Genomic DNA, 21,686 nt, shown 5'->3' with positions numbered 1-21,686 from the left:
GTGCGATGACTTCGTCAGAGCTGATGAAAATCAGAGTATGGGTATGGGTGTGAGGATTAGGGGTGGGGACAATAGTGACGCAAAGAGAGAACATGGAGGGCTCGTGACAATATGGAGAATATTGCGACAAGCTGCAAACGGCCGGAAGAAGAGAGTTCAACGATAGCTGTTGCTACCAGCGTAGCGAGGGGGACCACCCATGCGGCCCATTCCAGGACCGACTCCAGGGCCAGGGCGGGTGGCGACCGCAGGGTTGGTGCAGAGCATGCCGACGCGAGAGCCGAACTTGGATCCACGAAGAGAAACCATGTGCTTGCGGATGTGAGCGGCAACGACTTCGCGATGCTGCATGCCGGCGTGGGTGAGGATGTATTGAATCAGGTAGTTGCCGTACTGGTCGCTAGCAATGTCAACCAGGGGGATACGGGGGCGGTCGACTCGACCCTCGCACACACGGTCGAGGTAGCGGCCGAGAAAGTCGCAACCACCAATCTTGAGGCACTTCTCGACAACTTTGGAGGCATACTGATCGGTACTGTACTCAGCAGCGTAGCGGATGACGTGGTCAATAGCACGAGATCGATCGGCTGGGGCACCATGCTCGCAAATGTGCTGGATGCACCAGTTGCCGAATTGGCCATGAGCCACGATGTCAATGTTGGCGAGAACCTCCTCAATACAGGGGCGCTAGATACATTCGTTAGCAAAGAAGTAGATACGATGAAGCCTTGAAATTACCTTGTCTTCCTCGAGGCAATTCTCAAAGATGTTCTGGACGACGAGACTGCCGGTCTCGCCGAGGGCGACCTCGTGCCACATGCCGCGGAGAGCTTCATTGACAAACTTCATAATCTGAGGCGGACTCTCAGACCATCTGAGCTCGAAAAGCTTCTGCCAGACGTGGCAGGCGTAGCGATGAATGACCGTCTCCGGAATGCGGCGAAGCAGCTCATGAACCATGATAGCCTTGTAGTCCTCCGGAACCGAGTCGAAGGCCTTTTGAACGACGTGGCAGCCGAAGGGGTCCATGGAAAGGTTCAGGGTGTTGCCGCGAATGGCCTCTGCAATCTTCACCACTTGCTCGGGAGTTCCGTGCTCGAAGCAGCGCTGAACCAGGAAATTGCCGAAGCGGTTGACCATGAGAGGATAAGCCTGGGCAACGATAGCCTCCACGATCTCGTACTTCTGATCCGGAGTGCCGACCTTGAGCTTCTGCTGCAGGAAGATAGAGGCCTGCTGGTCGTTGTTGCAGACGATCTTGTCGACGATGTACTTCCAGTTGCAGTTGACATTGCGGTCCAACAAACGGCGGTAGTTGAGAGGCTCAGTGGTCGGAAGGTAAGTCTGACCCTCGGAAGCAATGGCCTGCTCGGGTTGATCAGTCAGTCTGCTGGATCTAACACCCTTTCTCTGACCATCCCGACGTACCTCGTTCTTCCAGCCAGATGCGGCGGTGAATTCGGTAGCGTGGGGCGAAAGCTGACTTCCGATGGACTGCGGATTGTAGCCCTGATACATGCCGGAGCCCATGTTGCCTCCGGGACCACCCATACCGCCAGCCATGGGGTCGAACGGGGAGGGTGAGGGGGCGAAGCCTCCGTAGCTAGGTTGGAAGTTGGAGCCACCATACGGCTGAGGAGAAGGCCAGCGGCTGCTCTCATAGCGATTGTTGCGGCGACTGCTGGGAGGGCGGGAGAACATCTCGGTGTCCTGGTTCATGCGATCTCCGCGGTAGCTGTCTCCTGCGGGAAAAGGCCCAACAGGGTCCATGAAGCCTTGGTTGAAGCCCCCACGGCCACTTCCGTACCATTCTCCTGCCATCGATTGAGAGTCAGGAGGAGGCATGGCTGCGCCGCTGTTGGAGAAAGGGGGTCTGGCGTTGGCCCAGATGCCACGAGAACGGCTGTAGCCACCAACGGAGGGCGCACCTGCATCCGAGCTGCTGTCATCATTCGGACCCCAGCTGTTCTCGGGGCCAAGCATGCTAGAACGAACAGACGGCGTTGGCTGCATGATTTCGTCATCTTGCTTCACGGAACGCGTCTGGGCAAGCTCGTGGTCGAGGCGGGTGATCTTGGTTTGGGCTCGAGCAAGCTCCATCTTGAGGCGAAGGAGCTCCTCCATATTGCCGCGGTTCTCCTTAAGAGTAGCGCTGGCGGGGCGAGTTGTGGGAGCAGTACTGGGAAAGGTATCGGTAGCGGGGGTAATGGGGACAGAAGTGCTGGCCGAGGGAATTGAGACGTCCACGACACGAGAGTACAAAGTGTCGTCGGTGTTCTTCAAAGCCTCGTTCTGCTGGTCGAGCGCGGCTTGCTGCTCCGAAAGCTTAGCAAGGAGCATATCCATGGGGTTCGTGCCGGCAATTGTGGTCGACTCCTGATTGGTCTTCTTCTGTTGTCGCTGTGAGCGAGGCAGCAGATGGCGGGTCGAAGAACCAACCTTCAAAGCATTCTGATTGATCAGCTTGGAAGAAGCAAGGGTCGAGACACCCGGCTTGAGGTTGCCGAGCGAATGATCCTTTCGATGTTCGTCAGCAAAGATCCTGTGGTATTCAATTTTTCCACGAGGTCGGTCATTGGCCCGGAAAGACCCAAGCTGATATGAGTGAATAGACAGAAGAGATGAACTTACGTTGCCGACAGACTCGGGCGACTGCTTCATGTATTCCTCTCCGAAGACGGGCATCGAGGTAACAGGCGAGCCTCGCTTCGAAGTAGCGTACGCGGAGTCGGGAGTAGACATGGTGGGCTCGCGAACGATGTCTTATCGAGGAGTCGATACGTTGCAGAAAATAAGTCAGGGTATTGCCCAAAAGTGGCAGAAGAAATGAGAAAGATTCCTTTGCAAGGGTTGCAGATGGAGGAGGGCGGGTGGGATTTTGCTTTCTGCGTTGGAGGTTTGTGGTGGTGAAGGTGAAGGTGAGGGTGAAGGGGAGAGAGAAGAGTTTTGTTTTTGGGGTGGTCGAGATGTGGAAGTAGGGAGAGGCAGGAAGGCGGCAGCGACAGAGGCAGCCGAGGGGAAGGAGACCACTCTGGACTGTACAGGTACCTCCTTGTGGTATTTGTGGTAGATCTCACTGAGAAAATCCTCCACAAAGTCGGGAAACAACAAGTCAGTAGATATCTGGCTCTAAATCCAACCTGGGTGTGAGGTAGGAGAGGTGCGTTGCTGAGGTGACTTTTTTTCTCAGGCAAGAAAGGCGGTTGTAGGTGTTGAAGGAGGCAAGAACGATTGTTGACTGCCAAAAAAAAAACCGAGAACGATCCTCCTCTTTTGGGACGAGTGAGTGGCAGTCGGGTCGTCTGGTCTGCAGGCACCAACTTCGAGGTCTTGCTCTAGCTAGCTGAACGGGAGGACAACTGCCCCACTACTTCAATATCACTGATATTCTGACGTTTTGGCAACCACTCAACGTGAAATTCCTGGGTGTATCAGAAGGCCATTTGGCGGGTGCAAGGACTGTAGCATTTCAGCACCTTGTAAGGCCCTCGTGAATTACAACCATGCTTTCGACCTAGTTTGGAGACAAATGACCTCGGGCCGTCACTGAATTCCTTTCTTCTCTATACAAGCCTCCGGAACAAACAATGAAAGGCAGACAGTCTTCCCAGGCTAGGTAAAGATTATCAGCAAGCGGAACTTTCTGAGATTTTTCATGAAGTCATTCAAATCGGTCTACGCATTGCAGCTCTTGCTATGAAAGACCTTCACATACACCATATATAATACATTGGATGCCTCTATCTCGTCACCCCTTTCCGAGTGTATACACCGGAAGCCAGGCTGACAGCGGCTGATATGTCTCAGCACGACCCAGAGGTCTTTGACTGCGGTGCGGACGCAAATTCGAGTTCCGAAGAATATCAACAATTGCGCCGCAGATCGAGAGCATAAATCGAGAGCATTTCGACAGGTTGGTATCGGGAGTTTGTTCGCCGGTTGCTCAGGGTATCGTACAGCAGAGTTGACCACGTGGGCAGCGTTTATTTCTTCTTCTTGACGACTGCGAGGCTGTCAGCGTGGATACCAAACGAAGTGGACGGCAAGACTTACCCTTCTCCTTCGCCTTCTTTGGTGCACTCTTTCCTCTAGCCTTCAACCTGTAACTCTAATCAGCGCAAATCCCTTGTTTCTCCTCAAGCCAGAGCATACCCAGCAATGTGGTCCAGTCTGTCCAATTCCTCCAAGTCGAGAGTCGTGAGCTCAGGGCCGAACTCCTTCTGAACATCTCGAACAGTGAGAACCTTGCGTGGGTAGTAGGCAGCAAGAGCAGGTCCCTTCAACCGTTGGCGCAGGATCTTATTGCCCGTACGGACACCCTCGGGGTTAAATGTTGTCGCAAAGACTTCGCATCGGGCCTACGACTGTCAGCTCGAGATTCACGGGCGATAAGTTCCTCCGAGTGACATACCTTCATGAGGTCCAGCAACCTCGCGCGTGGTACACTCATCTTTGCCTCGTCCGCAGGTCGATGACGGGGATCGGAATTTTGTCGCGATATGCAAGACCTTGACAGAGACGTTCAATTCCAGACCCACTTGGCTGGTTTGCGCTGCCCAATTGGGTGTGCGCACGGATTATCGATTGACCGCTGAATTGCAACCGGGCCCCAGGCAGGCGGGCGGCGGGTAGGGTCCCGTTCTTCCTAACGCCCTGGGCAAGGTACCCACTGGCGGACGCGCTTCGGGTGACAGGGATGCATATTGACGATTGGAAGTGCTTTCAAATGGCATCTGAAATATCGAATGAATCAATTTTCTCATTTTGGAAACTTCCCATACGCTAATTCGAGTGTTCGTTTATGCACTAAAAGCCTCTGTGCAAAGTGCTTGAATAGCGATACGAATTGCCCGAAACCCCAATTCTTTCCTTCCCAAAGCGCCGATTTTCACGATGAGCAAACGTCCCAGCTCAAATTCGGAGGGCTTGCCTCCCAGCAAGAGAAGACAAACGGACAACGAATCCGTCGAATTGATTGTTTCTCACAGCGATGAACTCATCAAGTGTCTCCAGGCGCTGAGCAAATCGCCCAAGGGGACATCGCCTCAGGGTGACATGCTACAAAATCTACGAAGCCTCAGCAAAAAACTCCTTCCGTCGTTCAAGTATCTCGCTGGCGAAGAAGAGTCTTTGCCTGAGAATGAGAAGATTGAGTCAAAGGTGGGGATATTCCATGCCGTACCACGAAGGCCAGACTTACAAATCTGCAGGAGAAAACCATACACTCACATTCACTCGATGGGCCTCCAATTCCTTCCCTCTCAGCCATCCGACCTTGGACCGCTTCAGATATTCCCGCCACATTACCACCCCTACCCAAGATCAACAATCCCGTCTTGGAGGTAGCTGCCTTCACTCATCAAGGAAAGGTCAAGAACAAGGGCGACCTGAGCTACGACCGCCTCGAGTGGCTCGGAGACGCTTACGTGGAGCTATTATCGACATGCCTCATCTTCCAAACATTCGGAGGCTTGCCTACCGGAAAGTGCTCCCAGATACGAGAAGTCCTCATCAAGAATGCCAACCTCGGCGACTATTCTACGCAATATAAGCTTTTCGAGAGAGCAATCCTCCCGGCTGAGCTTGACCCGAACAGCAAGATAGCGGTGAAAGCAAACCCGCAAGAAGTCAGGAAAGTCAGAGGTGACTTATTCGAGGCGTATGTTGCTGCTGTCATCCTGTCTGATGCAGACGGTCTTCGCCGGGCCGGAGAATGGCTGCGCTCGCTCTGGAGTATGACAATCAAGGACAAGATTGAATCTGCCGACAGGACTCCAGACATTCATGTTGTGAAGGAATTGGGAAGCTCAGCGGCACCACAGGAGTCCAGGCTACCCCCCAAAGTCGAATTATCGAAACTCATTGGAGCTAAGGGCATCAACATTCGGTATGAAGACTTGCCCAGCGCCAAACAGAAGGACAAGTTGAATAAGAAGCTGGCTTTGTTCACTGTTGGCGTGTATCTGGATGGATGGGGCGAGAAGAACAAACTTCTTGGAGTGGGCAGCGATCTGAACAAAAAGGAGGCTGGACAGAAAGCAGCCGCAGCTGCACTGGGCAACAAAAAGCTCATGAAGACGTACCAGGATAAGAAGGTGGCTTTGTACAAAGCTCGCGATGACTTGGATGGGATGGAGTCTTAGGCATTACATGATTGACTGGATGAACTTTGCAGAGCGTGATGGGGCCGGTTGGATGTGGTGATGGTCAGGTTTCGAAGTAGCTTATACCCCCGATACCAATACATACAATACCGATATCAGACACTTTGATGCTTCAATTCCTTGACCGCTGAGAATGTGGCTGTCGTGGGAAGCTCTGCGACTTTGATATGGGACGAAAACGCATCGCCCTCGTGATAAGCCAGTCGTAGCGCAGCTGAGCGTGTCCGCGTGCCAGGAGCCAGCAATGCCGAAAGACGACGTTCGGCCGGACAGGAAGAACAGACGTCCCTCGGCTTGTGCATGGCCAGCTAGGTGTAAGTGGCTTCTAGCGCCAATTAACGGAACTTAATTGACGAAAACATAACATCAGAGGGATTCCCCAACGGAGCGTGCCGCAAACCCCAGACGTGCTCGACCTTGGGCCGGCTGCCCGCATTTCACGTGTTTGTTGTCTCGGCCGACCGACCACCCAGGCGGCATCGCACTACGGACAGCACGACGCGGGGTGGGCGAGATTAAATTGCTAGTCGGGATCTCGGAGACGCAAACCCCTGACAAGCCCGCGTCAGGCCCGCGCGCCCACCCCCGGCTGGTGCTCCAGTGTCCTTGTGCTGCTGTGGAGAGAGGTCGGTAGCGTGGCAGCGTGGGCTTGCGTTGCGTCGTTGCGTGACCGGCCGAGGCAAAGAATTACCGGCAACTCACTCGCACTCGCACACCACCTTTTCTAGCTGCTCTGGTGCTCCAGCTGTTGCTAACATCGGCGCGAACTGCTCTCTAACCACCTCACCTCCCAGACCCCCAGCAGCTGATTGCCGGTACCGAACAACGGATACCTACCTACCTAGCTGGCCCTGCCTACCTTGTCTGGCGGTACCCGCCCGTCGCTGTAACTTGCCTAGCCGGTATTATCTTACCTTTCCCGCGGCCGCCAACCACGTCTCGTCCAGTTCCTCGTTGACGACTCCAAGGTGCAACTCCATGGCGGAGCTCTCTCAACATGCATGTCAGCGTGCTGGATTCCTAAATCTGTCGTTTTACCAGCACCTGTCTCTTTAATTCAGCTGCCACTGCTACGCACCCTTGTGGAGGTGAAGCAGTTGGTACGCTTTATCTAAGTTATCTCACCCGGTTGTTGAGCCGAGCCCAACCCGACCCTGCCGCCGACTCAGACCTCGGACATCCACGCGACTCCCTCACCTCCAATCTTCACCCACCCACCCAAATCGAAATTGTTCGGTGTCCTGTCCGTACAGGACGGTCTTCTAGATGGCCGACTCTGTGGGTGAGTTTTTAGCAAACCAGAAAACTTTACTTCCCTTAGTTTTCTCCCGTTGTGGGGAGTGCAATTCCCCGGCTAATTGTATCGTCATGCTCTTCCACCGCCCATAGACCGCGTCTTCGTCCATGCCTTAAATACCGTCAAAAAGATCCCCAAAACGGGGGCCTCGCGCCCCCCGCCGTCAGACAGACTCCGACTCTATGGCCTGTACAAGCAAGCGATGGAGGGAGATGTCGATGGCGTCATGGAGCGCCCGACCTCGGCTTCCGGAATGCCTCCCGACGAGCTGCAACGCGAGAAGGACAAGTGGGATGCCTGGAACTCTCAAAAGAGCTTGACGCGCACGGAAGCAAAGAGACGATATATCGAGGCATTGATAGAGACAATGCACAAATACGCGACCACGCCGTAAGACTCCCAGCCTCCTTCCCTTCCGAGCGCGCATCACGACCGGGCCGCCACTGACTCGCCATCTGTAGGGACGCGAAGGAACTCGTCGCGGAACTTGAATTTGTGTGGAATCAGATCAAAAACAACAGCCCGAGCTCGACTGATTCCTCGCCGAAAGGAACGGGATACACCACCGAGTCCCGCCGGTTCCTGCAACCGTTGAGCGGATCGGAGGGTCCCATGAAGATACTCAGTCCCATGAGCGAAGACGATGCCGCCGAGCGAGATTCCGATAGGCGGTTGGGATACAACGACGGCATAGAAGACGACGCACTTGTACCGAGCAGTAATTGGTCGCGCAGCGTGGAACGTGCCTTGGAGAAACTGACGGCTGAAGTTGCCGCCTTGAGGGAGCAAATAACGACCGGCAGAGAGTGGAAGTCTAGAAAGCAGCGCAGCTTTATGGCTTGGGTCCGGTGGTTCGTGTGGATCGTCATGAAACATCTCGCCATCGATATCGTCCTATTAACCTTCATACTGCTCTGGATGCGCAAGCGGAAAGACAGGCGGTTAGAGGACTTGGTTCGGGCAGGGCTGAAGCTGATGAGGGAATACGTGAGAAAAGTCTTGCCGTCCAGATGACAACACTCGCGTGGGAAGTAAGAAGCCCGCGTACAAAATCCTACGATGGATGGAAAGATGACATGGCCTGCTGCCGCGTTGGGGTGCAGCCGCTTGTCTGAGCAAGACCAGTGGCATGTTAGTCTGAACGAAGCTGAGAGGCTCGCTAGACTTGAACATCAACTCGTCGCTCGACTCGGTCATGGCGTATCGGGCCGATCTCCTTACACCACAACCCACGACAGTCCGCTTCCGAATAAGTCTGACCAAAAGTTCATCTTTAACGGACGTTTTACCCTACGATCGAGAACGACATTCAAAATTTCTGTACAACACATCGGGGGACAAATGCCGAGCCGAGCAGTGGGGTTGATTCAGCGAGAGTATTACAGCATCATTGGGCGGTATCAGCAGCCATTATTGCCATTTGAAGAGCCATCCAAGTATACCATAGTCAATAGGATAGTCGTCATTGAATAAGACCAATTAACTTTGTCATCGCATATTGCGATTCCCACGCACGTCGCACTTTGTCACCATGTCCCTCGCTGCAAAACCAATCGACAATGACCAAGACACGATGAGTGTCAAAAATGACCAAAAGAGTTCTATTTCTGTACTCTTTCGTGTTTTGTTCGTGTTCTCTCGATGTAGGGGCTGGAAACATCCCATTCCCTATGCGTTGTGCATTGGGCTCAGGGTCCTTGTCAGCCGTGGAACCCAAGGTGACCTGTACCTGGCTTAGAAACACGCTTTAATCGAGCGCGGACTTAGACCCTCCCTGAACCTCAACGCCCCATCTACAACTCCCACCCAATCCGGCGAAGAACGAAGTCCGGTTCTTTCGCCTCACGGCACCCACCGTACTAAACTCAAGTTACCCTTTTGTCTTCAATGGATTGAGGCTACCGAACACTCGTCGACAGGATGCAGGACGCAGGCAGTGGAGGCAAGGCAGGCGATGCGCCTTCGAATGCGGCAGGAGAGGCGAGTAATCCCTTGGAGGAGGAGGAGGAATACATCCCGAGTCTCCGAGCCAATGCGCAGGCAATGGCCATTTTCGTACCACTGGAAGAATCCCTCTTTGAGCCTTCTGAAGCACCCAAGACCAATGGCGAGCGTCTCGAAAAGACCATCGACAAGCTGGACAAGCACTTTGCGGCGGTGCAGGAAAACATCATGTTCGTCTATGAGCGAGAGCGGCGTCGCATCATCCAGGTTGCGAAGAAAATGGAAACGGTGAACGGGCCTGTTGAGACAGACACTTCTCTCACGCCTCACGACCAGGAGGTCTTGCAGGCCTACATCGAAGCACCGTTGCCGCCTGGCGCCAACTACGCTGCTTACCACAGCCGAACTCAGACGACATACACAGCTCCTGTCGCGCCACCAGAAAATTTGCCGGCTAGGCAAGGTGCCATTCAGTGGTCTCTATACAACGCGGGCCAGGAGCTCGTTCAGATTTATGGCTATCATGAACACGCTGAGAACATATTGGCCGGGTATCGGGCGGCTCTCAAGAAGGAAGTTGATGCAGGTGCTACCAAAGACGGAAGTGGAGGCGAGACATCCCAGTCTTGAGGCTCAACAAGCTCGCTGGAGCTGTTGAAAGAGTCTGGAAGGAGTGGTGTTTGACCAGTGTAATCGACGAGGAGGACGACGGGAAAGGACGGACTCTCTATGTACCTGCACGTAAGGCCCGAATATGATATGTTTGTCTCCATCGCCGCAACGAGGTCAACGTCAACGCATGACAGCGACACATGTGGCAAATATCACAGCACGTAATGTGTGCACCTGTACATAGCCTTCGCAATGAACTAGCGAATCCACGTACCGTCTACAAATATCTTGTCGTCATCATGATATGTAACGACCGGCGGTAAGAGGCAGCGGTCATTGAAGAAATCTCCCATGCTTCCATAAACGGCGTCAAAAATGTTTCTCTGGAGCTACTAGATAGAGGAAGGCTCGACAGAAGCAGCCTTGCGGCGCTCAAGCTCACCTACGATAAGTGCCCGTGTACAATTGATGAAGAGGAAAAGAAGAAGAGGCGCTTCGCGATGAAATTTTACCCGAGGATTAAATGGTGCACGGTGGGTTCAATGGGTGCCTCAGGCCCCGAACAGCTCCCAGCCGGCTCGACCAATCACGGCCGATGTAAATTAATCGCGATTTACGCACTAGCGCCACCAAATCCCCATGGCCCGGGACAGAAGAGCAGTTCCCTCCCGACGTCAACGATTGTGAGATTCAATCCGCCTCCCACCATTTCGCCCTTCCACGTCTCGTCTCTGTCTCAATCCGTCAAGGCGACACGATGCTGCGGCACTCTCTAGCACGTTCGGCTTGGCGGACTGGCAAGCAGGCCGCCAATGCCTCGCGAACTTTTGCAACCACAGCTCGCAGGAATGCCGAAGTCGAGCTGACAATCGGTACGCCCGCCCGCCCTGACGAGGGTCCAATTGGACTTCATAGGCCTTGCTAACATGATCCGCAGACGGAAAGAAGGTTTCTGTTGAAGGTGAGGAATAACGTGTGCGGCTCCGGAGACTCCTGCTTATGACTATCTAGCCGGCTCCGCCTTGATTCAAGCTTGCGAAAAGGCAGGCGTAACAGTGCCCAGGTTTGTCCAGCCGCTCGAAAACCATCTTGATCGTCATTTTCTGACCCCGTAACAGATATTGCTATCATGAGTACGAAATCCTCCGATCGAGTCGATGACCGGTACCATTCCGAGGGATAGCCCCCCACTGACAAATACGAACAGAAAGCTTGCGATTGCCGGTAACTGCCGTATGTGCTTGGTCGAAGTCGAGAAAGCCCCGAAGCCCATCGCCTCCTGCGCATGGCCCGTACAGCCCGGTATGGTCGTCAAGACCAACTCCCCGATTACACACAAAGCCCGCGAGGGTGTAATGGAATTCCTCCTCGCCAACCACCCGCTCGACTGCCCTATCTGCGACCAGGGTGGTGAGTGCGATCTCCAGGACCAGTCGATGCGTTACGGTGCCGACCGTGGCCGTTTCCACGAGATGGGCGGCAAGCGTGCCGTCGAGGACAAGAACATCGGACCCCTCATTAAGACCTCCATGAACAGATGTATCCACTGCACACGATGCGTCCGTTTCTCCAACGATGTTGCCGGAGCCCCCGAGATGGGCTCTTTCGGCCGTGGCAACGACATCCAGATTGGTACCTACCTCGAGCAGAACCTCGACTCCGAACTTTCCGGCAACGTCATCGACCTCTGCCCCGTCGGTGCCCTCACCTCAAAGCCTTACGCCTTCCGTGCGAGACCTTGGGAGCTGAAGCACTCCGAGTCTATCGATGTCCTCGACGGTCTCGGCTCCAACATCCGTGTCGACTCCCGTGGCCTCGAGGTTATGCGTATCCTCCCCAGGCTCAACGACGACGTCAACGAGGAGTGGATTAACGACAAGACCCGTTTCGCCTGCGACGGCCTGAAGACCCAGAGACTGACCATGCCTTTGATCCGCCGCGACGGCAAGTTCGAGCCCGCTGACTGGGAGGCTGCGCTTATGGAGGTTGCCAACGCCTACCACCACATCCAGCCCAAGGGCAACGAGTTCAAGGTTATCGCCGGTGAGCTGACTGAGGTTGAGTCTCTGGTTGCCATGAAGGACCTGGCCAACAAGCTCGGTTCCGAGAACCTGGCCCTTGACATGCCCAACGGAAGCAAGCCCATCGCCCACGGTGTCGACGTCCGCTCCAACTACCTGTTCAACTCCAGAATCTACGGCATTGAGGAGGCTGATGCCATCCTTATTGTCGGCAGCAACCCCCGTCACGAGGCCGCCGTTCTCAACGCTCGCATCCGCAAGCAATGGCTCCGCTCTGACCTCGAGATCGGTGTTGTTGGCGAGACCTGGGACTCTACTTTTGAGTTTGAGCACTTGGGTACCGACCACGCCTCTCTGAAGTCGGCTCTTGCCGGACCCTTCGGCAAGAAGCTCCAGGCTGCCAAGCGCCCCATGATCATCGTGGGCTCTGGTGTCACTGACCATGAGGACGCCAAGGCCTTCTACGAGACCGTTGGTGCCTTCGTCGACAAGAACGCCGCTAACTTCCTCACTGAGGAGTGGAATGGATACAACGTTCTCCAGAGAGCCGCTTCCCGCGCCGGTGCCTTCGAGGTCGGCTTCACCACTCCCTCCGCTGAGGTTGCTGAGACCGCCCCCAAGTTCGTCTGGCTCCTCGGTGCCGATGAGATCTCTGAGAAGGACATCCCCAAGAACGCCTTTGTCGTCTACCAGGGCCACCACGGTGACCGCGGTGCCCAGATTGCCGACGTCGTCCTCCCCGGTGCCGCGTACACCGAGAAGGCCGGTACCTACATCAACACCGAGGGTCGTGTCCAGATGACCCGCGCTGCCACCTCCCTTCCTGGCGCTGCCAGGACGGATTGGAAGATCATCCGTGCCATCAGCGAGTTCTTCGGCGCCCCCCTGCCCTACGACGACGTTGCCCAGCTCCGTGACAGAATGGTTGAGGTCAGCCCGGCCCTGGCGGCCTACGACGTTGTTGAGCCCGTCGCTCTGCAGCAATTGAGCAAGGTTCAGCTGGTTGATCAGAACAAGGGCACCAAGGCCTCCGGCTCGCCTTTGAGGAAGGTTATCGACAACTTTTATTTCACAGACGTCATCTCAAGAAGGTATGTTGCCCCATTTCCCTGGCCTTAAATCGAACACCAAACTAACGTGTCTTCTCAGTTCGCCAACAATGGCCCGCTGCTCTGCGGCCAAGGCCACTGGCAACCCCAAGACCAACTTCATGGCACCAGGCATGGAGGAGGACAGGCCGATGGGCCAGGTTGCGTACGGAGCATGAGGGGCAGGCTGTACGATCGTAGAGAAGAGAATAAAAGAAAGTTCTTTTGTCAGGGATGGGAGCATTGCTTGTACATAATAGGATGCGAGGGTAGAGTTGGGTGGAAGTTGAAGAAAGTAAATAACTTCAACCTGCTGTTTCCTTGATGTGAAAGCAATTGATGATTAGTTAACGAAGTCTTCCTGCACAGTGTTGTCGGTTTCGTGCCAAGGATGATGTGTGAAATGCTATGAGTAGTCTCTACCTTCTTCCTTTAACTAACGAAAGATGAAGACGGCGAAGCGGACAGAGACGGGGACAGAGACGGGGACAGAGATGGGGGCAAATATAGTAATGGTACTATGAGGGCAGAGATGAGGATACCTAGCGTTAGAAGGCTTTGCATATATATATACAGCGCAGGATGAAGTGGGAAGGTGGCAGGTGGTTCTTACCTTGAACTGGCTTTCAACTGACGGCAGCTACCTACTTAGGACTGGTTCCTTCCACTGGTATTCAACAGCGAGCAGAGGTGTTGATGGCTCAGTTGGTCAGGTCTGGCCAATGTGCTTGCGCCCTGAAGTCCCTGACACTTCTGTTCGCTGGGTTATAATATGGTTATGGGTTCAACCCTGCCTTTTGCCATATGAAAGAACTTTTTTTGCCCTTGCTCCTCGCACCCAGCAGTGTGGTGACTCTCAACCGGCGCGGTGGTCATATTTTGACAGATCAAAGCTAACCACACAATCAGAGAAGCCGCTCAGGAATGTGAATGAAAGTTGCTGGCCCCGGAAGGCTTCTGTGCTATGTCAAAGACTTTCCACAAAACAACCCGAGGACACCACAGAGGTATAATCTTAAACAACATCCGCCATTAATCTCACGGCCTTCGGAAAGGGGCCTTATGCGATTGTAGATAGCATCGGCCGCAAACAGAAGACGCAAAGTCGCAAATATCCCACGGTCTGTACTACACAAAAGACCGCTGGGAACCGACATTGTTCGAGCCATATCCCCTCATACAAGTCCACGGAACCGTGTCACGAAAATCAACGAAACGTCATTGTTTGATACTCAGCCATAGCCCGAGTGCAATGGATTACTACTCATAATGTAGCATTGATCTAAGAGCTACAGCTACACTGAATAGCTCTCTTCAACTTGGGCACATCCCCAACCCAGCGTTCCTCCTCTTGCTTGTCCCCCTTGTATACCTTTCCATCAAATTCTGCCCCGTCCCAGCTGTCCGCAAATGGGTTCAGAGCCATGTGCATGACCCTCTTCAGCACATCTCTCTCGTCCTCCTTCTCAACTCTCTTGATGATTTCATCGAGGACCCAGCCGCGGGGGATGAAGTTGGGGTTGACAGCCTTCATGGCCGCCACCCTCTCGTCGTCCTTTTCCTCGCCCCAATCCTCGACGACACGAGCGCGCCACTTGTCCAGCCACGAGGCGACGTCAGCACGACCCTTGTCGGTGACACCTTCGGCATGGAAGAAGCGCGCCGCAACTTCCTTCCTTCCCGCCTCGTCCGCTATCTCGGAAAGCTTGACGGAGCTAAGGCGGCGGAAGAAGTGGTTAAAGTCCAACTCGTGCGTCTCCATCGTGTCGAGGATGCCGCTGAACAAGTCGTCAAAGTCGCTGTCCTTGAAGTTCTTCAGTCCGACGCGCAGGGTCATAAGGCGCTTGTACTCCGCCAAGAACAGCGCCTTGTACTCCTCGCCGACCTGCATGATCAGCTTCTCTGCACGGCCAACGAGGACTTCCGCCTGGCTCTCCTCGACACCCTGGTTGACGAAAGTGTCCTCGTCAACACCGGCTCCAGCCCCGATGAGCTCACCCAGCGCTTCGCCGAATCTCACGAGGTTCCACCAGATGATGGTCGGCTGGTTGCGGTAGCTGTATCTCAACATGTAGTCGTCGTGGTTCGGCGTGTACGCGGGATCGAAGTTGTCCATGAACGCGAACGGTCCAAAATCGATGCTCAAACCCATGATGGATGTGTTATCCGTGTTCAGGACACCATTCATAAAGCCGTACGCCTGCCACTTCGCCACTGTCAGCGCATTGCGCCGCGCGACCTCACGGAACAGCCTGGTGAAACGGTTCTCCGCAGAGTCGTCCGGCCCCTGGATCTCCGTCGCAGGCACGCCGCGGGCGGGTTCCAAAGACTTGGCCGGCTCTTCCGGGTTCTCGAGGCGCGCAGGCAGAGACTCCCAGCCGCCGAGCACATCCTCAGCGACGTACGTTGCGAGGGTGCGCAGCAGTGCGCGGTCACCTCTGGCGCGGGGGAGGTCGAAGTTGCCGAGGCGGATCCAGGATTGGGCGAAGCGCAGGACGATGGCGCCCGGCTCGATGGTCTCGCGACGGACCTTGGTGTTGGGCAGGAGGGTCAGGGATAGGGCGCGCGTGCTGGGAATCTTGAGGGCGTTGAGGGCCTCGGAGACGATGAACTCGCGGATGCTGGACCGCAGAACGGCCTTGCCGTCTGCGAAGCGGGAGTACGGTGTGATACCCGCGCCCTTCAGCTGCAGCTCATACCGAACCTTGGTTTCCGGGTTCCTCGTCTCGAACAGAGAGATGGCTCGTCCGTCACCGAGCTGGCCGGCCCATTGTCCAAACTGAAATCCGCCATAGCACTGCGCCCAGGGGTATCCTCCATCCAGCTTCTCTTCGTCCCACCCGTGTAACCTATTACCGGCAACAGTCTGCTTGAACTCCTCCGTCTCTTCGTCCCCTTCCTTAATGCCAATGTCGCGCAGAGCAGCAGGACTGACGGCGAGAAGCTCCGGATCCTCGGCCTTCTCGGGGCGCACCCAGGTAAAGGCGGCTTCCCGGACCTGGCGCGGGGTGATTTGATCGCGGGGTGTCTTGTGTGAGTCGGCAGGCGTGGGAAAGGTAGAGTCGGCGGGGAGAGAGGAGGTGTAATGCCATGTCTTTGGCAATTCAGCTAGCGGGAGGCGGCCGTGGCCGCTCGCTGTCGTGGCTGAGCCGTTGGAAAGCTGTGCAGCCATGAGGGGCTTCGTGAAGGCGTTTGGGACGGCTCGGCGGGAAAGTAGTCTCGAGAGCATATACGCGGATTGCGACAAAAAAGTCAATAGCGCATGCGATGGTACTCAGTCTACCTAGTTAAAGACCTTTATGACGAACTGCAGAGGCAACGTGGGATTTGGGGTATCTTGAATTGAATGAGGACTAAAGAAAAATTGCCCCTCAGAGGCGAATACTGCAATTTGCTAATAACGATGATAGTGTAAGCCGTCCCATCGCCGTCGGTGTTGAAGACTCGACCCCTCGGAGCTTTCTCAGTGGCGATTGGGGAACACCCATGCTGAGTGCTGACCTAAGCTCCACTGGAAATGCGCACCCGGATAGAGAACCTCGGCGACCATCTCGACGGTCACCGGCCCCAACTCCGTTTCCGATCACGGAGTCCGTCATTTCGTGTTCGTCTTATTAAGCCGCAATTCCAACTAATTCAAGTCCTGCTCGGTGACCGGCGCAGGTCCGACGGTGTCGTGTTCCGTTGTTCTCAACACCTCGGCCCGTGTGCCGGCCGACGGTCAAGTCACGCAAGAGCTCCGGGCATGCCGTCACAGGCGTTGGTTAGAACTGCGTACAAAAGCCCCGCGCTCGCGAGATTTCAGCGCACCCTGACAGGTGCAGTTGGGGGCCGGGGCAGGTGGGGTTCTATGATGTGCCCTGCCGTGTGCTTCAGAAGGGACCTCAAGACGCTCAACGAGCTTGATGCCATTACTGTTTGTCAAAAACAATGCTTCTCAAGACTGTACGGGTTCAGCTTCGCCCCTGTCTGTCCAGCATGCCGATAGACCCGATAACTTTAACTGGCTGGCTGGTAACCGTTGCCAAGGGTTCCATCGAGGACCCCGTGTTGATGTGCCGAACCAGGACTGTACGGATGATGTCAATGGCCAATCCAGACAGTGTGTGCAGTATCCGCCGCGACGGTTAATGACGGTCCGCTGCATGTTATCGAAGCGAGGGAAGGGGGAATACGCAAACCCGGCAAGATGTGGCTGGCGTGCTTGCTTGGTATCGTCTGGTCCCCTCGTCCCATCGTTCCTTGATACACTACGTGAATTCCACAGGCTCGTCTGAACGAAAAAACGAAGCATAGGTCCATCTGATTAGAAATATAAACCCACTCAGCTCTTCTACCCCTCCTTTCAACGTCCTACACGACCGTATGTTCCTCACGAGAACGAGCTCGAGACTGCCGTCAACAACAACATCTTGGCTTCGTCATCACTCCATTCCACGACCCCTCAGTCCCCAGCTCCAGCAGCGCAAAATGAACTCAATTCTTTCGACCTTCAAGCCTGATGCCTCGGGCACGCCCCCGAAGCAGGTCCCTTACATTCCCTGGCTCAAACTCAATGATGGCAATGAGATCCCAATGGTGAGTGACGCTTGTTGTTGTTCCTGCGGCATGGTGCCCACGCCCGCGGGAGGATCCTAGCTCGGCTTGCCGTGTGTCAGCACCATAAGGGTCGCTTGGGGCGGGAATGCACCAATGTGCCGGTTGATCGCTGCCACGCTGCCGCACACTTAGACTGCAACGTGTGATGGACCGCTGACGTACCGGCAGCTCGCGTATGGATTGGGCACGGCCAACTACAAGACGGGCGGCGCTGGGTTCGATGAGAAGATTGTCAACAACACCGTCATGGCCGTGAAGCTGGGCTACCGCCATCTCGATGGTGCCGAAGGTATGTGCTGGGACCCTTTAACATCGTCATTGAGCACGCCCTGACAGGCCAGTCTACGGAAACGAGGAGGAGCTCGGCGCGGCCATCAAGAGGGCAGAGAAGGAGGGTGTCCCCAGAGAGAAGCTATTCGTCACTGCCAAGATCGCGGGCAACAAGAAGCAAGACACTGAAGAGGCCTTCACTCGCACGTTGAAGAAAATGGGTCTTGAATATGTCGACCTCTATCTGATCCACGCCCCTTTCTTTGCTGATTCCGAAGAGGAGCTCCAGCAGAAGTGGGCTGACTTCGAGGCTATCAAAGAATCTGGCCGAGCAAAGTCAATCGGTGTCAGCAACTTTTTGCAGTCGGATCTCGAGGTAATCTTGAAGACCGCCAAGACCCCGCCCGCCATCAACCAGATTGAATTCCACCCCCACTTGCAACACGGCGACTTGTTGGACTTCCACCGCAAGAACAACATCGCCGTAGCGGTCTATGCACCCCTGACCCCGATCACCTCTGACGTCGACAGTCCTGTCCGGACCATCTGGGCCAACTTGTCAAAGAAGTATGGTGTCAGTGAGTCTGTAATTGGACTCAGATGGTGCCTAGACCAAGGCCTCGTGACTGTCACGACCTCGTCAAAGGAAGACAGATTGCAGAGTTATCTGAACCATCTGCCTGCCATCAAGTTGACGCCCAGAGAGGTAACCGAGATTGCAGAGGCCGGCAAGTCAAAGCATGTCCGAGGATTCTGGCAGGACAAGTTCGACCCGGAGGACACTCGCTAAGCATGCAAGTCCAAGGCTTTGCTGAAGTCTGTTGTTTCGAGACTCTTTTTCCAGGGGACCGATTCTATAGTATTAGGGCCAATAAATTTAATGAATAATTCAACTTGTCTTGTCTCGATAGTCGCGAGAAAGGATTGCCCGTCTGCAGACAGCTCCGGTCAGTTCGATCTCACTTGTGGGGAACAGGCGGCGTACTCTGCACTGTCAAGGGAGCTTCGAACACTCCATTCTAGCGTGTGCCGATCTAGCTGTTCATTTGCACTCTGTTGCCACTCGTCTTCTCGACCTCATAGTTCATCGTCCGACTCCATCTCGCTATCCACAGGCGGCGGAGGGGCTTTAACAGCAGCTTGCTTCTTTCTGGCAAAGGGTAACTCGCGCTTGGGCGGCGGAACGTCCTTGGCTGCTGGTTTGGGGGTTTCCTTGACCGGTGCCGGTTGCTTGGAAGGAGCTCTCTTCACTGGCGGGACAGCTGCCGGCTCCTCGTCTTCGTCTTCGCTGGCCGTCGCGTCATCGTCTTCAGTCGTATTCTGCTCTTGATCAGACAATTCGGCTGGGCGTTTTGCATTGGCATCGAGATCCATTCTCTCGAATTCCTCAGAAGCAGACTCATCCTCTTGAACCGGCGGCGGCGCGACTTTTCTCTTCGTTGGCCTTGATTTACCCGCAGCTCTCCGGGCGCCTGAGCCTCGTGAGGTTTGTTCCTGCGTTGGGTCCTCCTTTACGGAAGGGGCCGCTGGCTTCCCCGGAGCGGCGGCTGACGCCAAAAGTTTCTGCTGCTGACGAATTTTGACCTTCTTCTCATTTAACAGGTCGCGGAACTTCTCGAGGAGCTCCGCCTCATGGGCCTCTTTGGCCACTATTAGCTCGTCGAGGTGTGCTTTGAGCTCCCGCACGGATTCCTCGAGCTTACTGGCTTTAGCGGTCGCTGCAGCTAGAGCCTCCTTCGCATCGCCCGCTGTTTGTGCAGACAGGCCGCACCAGTCATACAGCTCTATCAACTCGCGTGGGCTGTGGCTTAACTCAATGGCGCCGAGACGTTGCTAACGACCAATCGTCAGCCAGGCCTTCCGAAAACACGGCTGGTAATGAGGTTGAGCTATTGGGACTTACTGTAAATTCCTTCCCCTTTTTTCTAACAGTGAGAGTGACGGATGACTCGTCTTCGACTGAAGCGACGACCTCAACGTCGTCAAGCGGCTCTTGCCTGATGACGGCAGTCAGGACCGAGACCCATTCTTCGTCGGAGCAAGGGCTGCTCTTGACACGAAGGGAGACGACTTTGTCATGACGCACTGCAGAAAACAGCTTGTTAGCACGAGAATTCGCTACTGGCAAGGAACGAGTTCGACGCATGAAACAACGTCGGCCAAGACCCACCCAACCGGGCCGTGGTGATCGTCGGCCAGGGAGAGCGGGATGACGAGCGTGCAACTCACATGAGACGGCATAGGGCTCCACGCCATCGGTGCCCACCAATTTGACGTCCAAGGCCTTGGAACGAGTTGGCGTGACATGAACGATGACAAAAGCGCCTTCCTTATCCGACCGGGGAAACCGGAGAACGTGGCCGGATGCCATGGCTGTTGATGAGTGAGATAGATTGCCGTAGCTGGTTTCCGAAATGAAGTAATAATGAGGAAGGAGTAGGTGTATCCAACGACTCTGATCTAGCCTGACAGCTTCTCGCAAGTTTCGTCTCTTTCTTTCTGGCGCCAGGTCTCAGGGTCTGCGAGATTAAATTTTTGAGAGTACCCGTATGGAATGTCGACCCCGAGGACGATCAGTGTTGCCGCTTGGACCGTGATACAGTTCCAAATTTGGTTGGTTGAGTGGTCGAGGTAGAAGGTAGGTAGGCACCTTAGGTAGGCAAGGTAGGCAGGTGCAAGAGGTAAGACAGGCGGGGGAAGGTCAGACTGAGACAGCACTGGGCATTCGGAGAGAAATTTGGTGCCGGTGGGAGTGTAAACAGATGACAGCAAAGCTGTGAGCTTGTTTTTGCCAAAGGGTTCAAACATGAAGGCATTCAATTGTCTGAGTCAACGGCTGGTTATGAAGTTTCGAGGGTCTCGAGGGTCCTCGGGCTGGGAGCTAGGCAGCTGCGGCGCTCAGACAGGCAGACGATGATGGCTGGCTGTTGGTGCGTCGAGTGGCAGGCAGCGCCCACGCGGCGCCTCAGGCAGCCTGATACAAGCGCAAGTGCCGAACGTTCACGTTCTCGGTACCTCATGCAAGGTACAGAGAGAGCACCAAGGTTGCTGCCGCTTTAGGTTTGTACAGGAACGGGACGGAGGGCACGGAGGATGGAACGCAGGAAGTGGCAAGTGCAAGCAAGCAGCGAACGGGAGTACGTAGGTTGTTTTGGTATAAACTGTCAACAGCAGAGCAGGTGTAAACAAACAGCCCAGGAGCTCTCTGCCAGCAACCCACGAAGCAGTTCGCTACTTAATTTTTGACGATGCAAAAATCCCCAGCCTGCACTCGAACGTATTTAACCTTAACAGACGAAAGAGCAATATCAGGAATAATATCGTCGAATGGTGACTCATCAAATAGGTGCAGCGCCGTCCCCTGGTGGCCCTGTCGTCCCTGGACCGGCGGACAGCAGAGGGCAAGGCGCGCCTCGAACGCGTCAAAATCGTGCAGGTGCAACCAGCCCCGCATCCCCTGGCAGTTGCCCAATGAGTCCGCTGCGCGATGAGTGTGCTCACCGTCTGATGTCTCCACTAAATCACGTGGAACACCCTGGGAAAAATTATGATTCACTGCTGGGTGCCCTGGGGCCCCCGTTGCGAGTCCCGCGCAGCTCGTCCCGTCCTTCCCACCTGTTCTGCCCACTCTTCATTCTGTGCAGGTCATCCGGTGTCCCGCCACATGCTGCCCAGGAACCTGGGATCCGCA

General features: G+C 55.0%; 10 protein-coding genes across 10 annotated transcripts; 6 read left to right on the top strand and 4 right to left on the bottom strand.

The window, feature by feature from the left end:
* Positions 1-156: 156 nt before the first annotated feature.
* On the bottom strand, positions 157-2,742 carry mcp2 (Meiotic coiled-coil protein 2; the record flags this gene model as incomplete). The annotated part of the gene is made up of 5 exons (XM_066152174.1): positions 157-687; positions 739-1,365; positions 1,429-2,391; positions 2,440-2,517; positions 2,632-2,742. 5 exons carry the CDS (start codon positions 2,740-2,742, stop codon positions 157-159), a joined length of 2,310 nt encoding a protein of 769 aa, XP_066008501.1.
* A 1,241-nt stretch (positions 2,743-3,983) lies between these two features.
* On the bottom strand, positions 3,984-4,450 carry RSM27 (mitochondrial 37S ribosomal protein mS33; the record flags this gene model as incomplete). The annotated part of the gene is made up of 4 exons (XM_032025427.1): positions 3,984-4,003; positions 4,054-4,100; positions 4,153-4,358; positions 4,412-4,450. The coding sequence occupies 4 exons, from the start codon at positions 4,448-4,450 to the stop codon at positions 3,984-3,986; spliced, it is 312 nt and encodes a 103-aa protein (XP_031878064.1).
* Positions 4,451-4,893: 443 nt separating this feature from the next.
* Positions 4,894-6,143, top strand: RNT1 (Ribonuclease 3; the record flags this gene model as incomplete). Its single annotated transcript, XM_032025428.1, has 2 exons — positions 4,894-5,160; positions 5,211-6,143. 2 exons carry the CDS (start codon positions 4,894-4,896, stop codon positions 6,141-6,143), a joined length of 1,200 nt encoding a protein of 399 aa, XP_031877994.1.
* A 265-nt stretch (positions 6,144-6,408) lies between these two features.
* On the top strand, positions 6,409-7,188 carry CGGC5_v009469 (uncharacterized protein; the record flags this gene model as incomplete). Its single annotated transcript, XM_066152173.1, has 3 exons — positions 6,409-6,478; positions 6,959-7,066; positions 7,133-7,188. 3 exons carry the CDS (start codon positions 6,409-6,411, stop codon positions 7,186-7,188), a joined length of 234 nt encoding a protein of 77 aa, XP_066008391.1.
* Positions 7,189-7,430: 242 nt separating this feature from the next.
* Positions 7,431-8,475, top strand: ATG37 (Autophagy-related protein 37; the record flags this gene model as incomplete). The annotated part of the gene is made up of 3 exons (XM_032025429.2): positions 7,431-7,446; positions 7,554-7,851; positions 7,923-8,475. The coding sequence occupies 3 exons, from the start codon at positions 7,431-7,433 to the stop codon at positions 8,473-8,475; spliced, it is 867 nt and encodes a 288-aa protein (XP_031878063.2).
* Positions 8,476-9,381: 906 nt separating this feature from the next.
* CGGC5_v009467 (uncharacterized protein) lies at positions 9,382-10,035 on the top strand (the record flags this gene model as incomplete). Its single annotated transcript, XM_032025430.1, has 1 exon — positions 9,382-10,035. One exon carries the CDS (start codon positions 9,382-9,384, stop codon positions 10,033-10,035), a length of 654 nt encoding a protein of 217 aa, XP_031878069.1.
* Positions 10,036-10,774: 739 nt separating this feature from the next.
* CGGC5_v009466 (NADH-ubiquinone oxidoreductase 78 kDa subunit) lies at positions 10,775-13,305 on the top strand (the record flags this gene model as incomplete). The annotated part of the gene is made up of 6 exons (XM_032025431.1): positions 10,775-10,889; positions 10,955-10,978; positions 11,029-11,080; positions 11,136-11,150; positions 11,225-13,129; positions 13,188-13,305. The coding sequence occupies 6 exons, from the start codon at positions 10,775-10,777 to the stop codon at positions 13,303-13,305; spliced, it is 2,229 nt and encodes a 742-aa protein (XP_031878068.1).
* A 1,103-nt stretch (positions 13,306-14,408) lies between these two features.
* Positions 14,409-16,298, bottom strand: CGGC5_v009465 (UPF0061 protein; the record flags this gene model as incomplete). The annotated part of the gene is made up of 1 exon (XM_032025432.1): positions 14,409-16,298. The coding sequence occupies one exon, from the start codon at positions 16,296-16,298 to the stop codon at positions 14,409-14,411; it is 1,890 nt and encodes a 629-aa protein (XP_031878067.1).
* Positions 16,299-17,596: 1,298 nt separating this feature from the next.
* On the top strand, positions 17,597-18,785 carry CGGC5_v009464 (NAD/NADP-dependent indole-3-acetaldehyde reductase; the record flags this gene model as incomplete). Its single annotated transcript, XM_032025433.1, has 3 exons — positions 17,597-17,704; positions 17,894-18,014; positions 18,067-18,785. The coding sequence occupies 3 exons, from the start codon at positions 17,597-17,599 to the stop codon at positions 18,783-18,785; spliced, it is 948 nt and encodes a 315-aa protein (XP_031878066.1).
* A 99-nt stretch (positions 18,786-18,884) lies between these two features.
* On the bottom strand, positions 18,885-20,366 carry CGGC5_v009463 (uncharacterized protein; the record flags this gene model as incomplete). The annotated part of the gene is made up of 5 exons (XM_032025434.1): positions 18,885-18,927; positions 18,981-19,048; positions 19,109-19,828; positions 19,899-20,080; positions 20,225-20,366. 5 exons carry the CDS (start codon positions 20,364-20,366, stop codon positions 18,885-18,887), a joined length of 1,155 nt encoding a protein of 384 aa, XP_031878062.1.
* Positions 20,367-21,686: the final 1,320 nt, after the last annotated feature.

The sequence above is a fragment of the Colletotrichum fructicola genome (assembly GCF_000319635.2).
Source record: "Colletotrichum fructicola Nara gc5 chromosome Unknown KSG_Nara_v1_contig05, whole genome shotgun sequence".
In the NCBI taxonomy this organism is placed as follows: Eukaryota; Fungi; Ascomycota; class Sordariomycetes; order Glomerellales; family Glomerellaceae; genus Colletotrichum; species Colletotrichum fructicola.
Note: the sequence above shows the minus strand (reverse complement) of the source record. Positions and strands in the feature narration are given on the sequence as shown.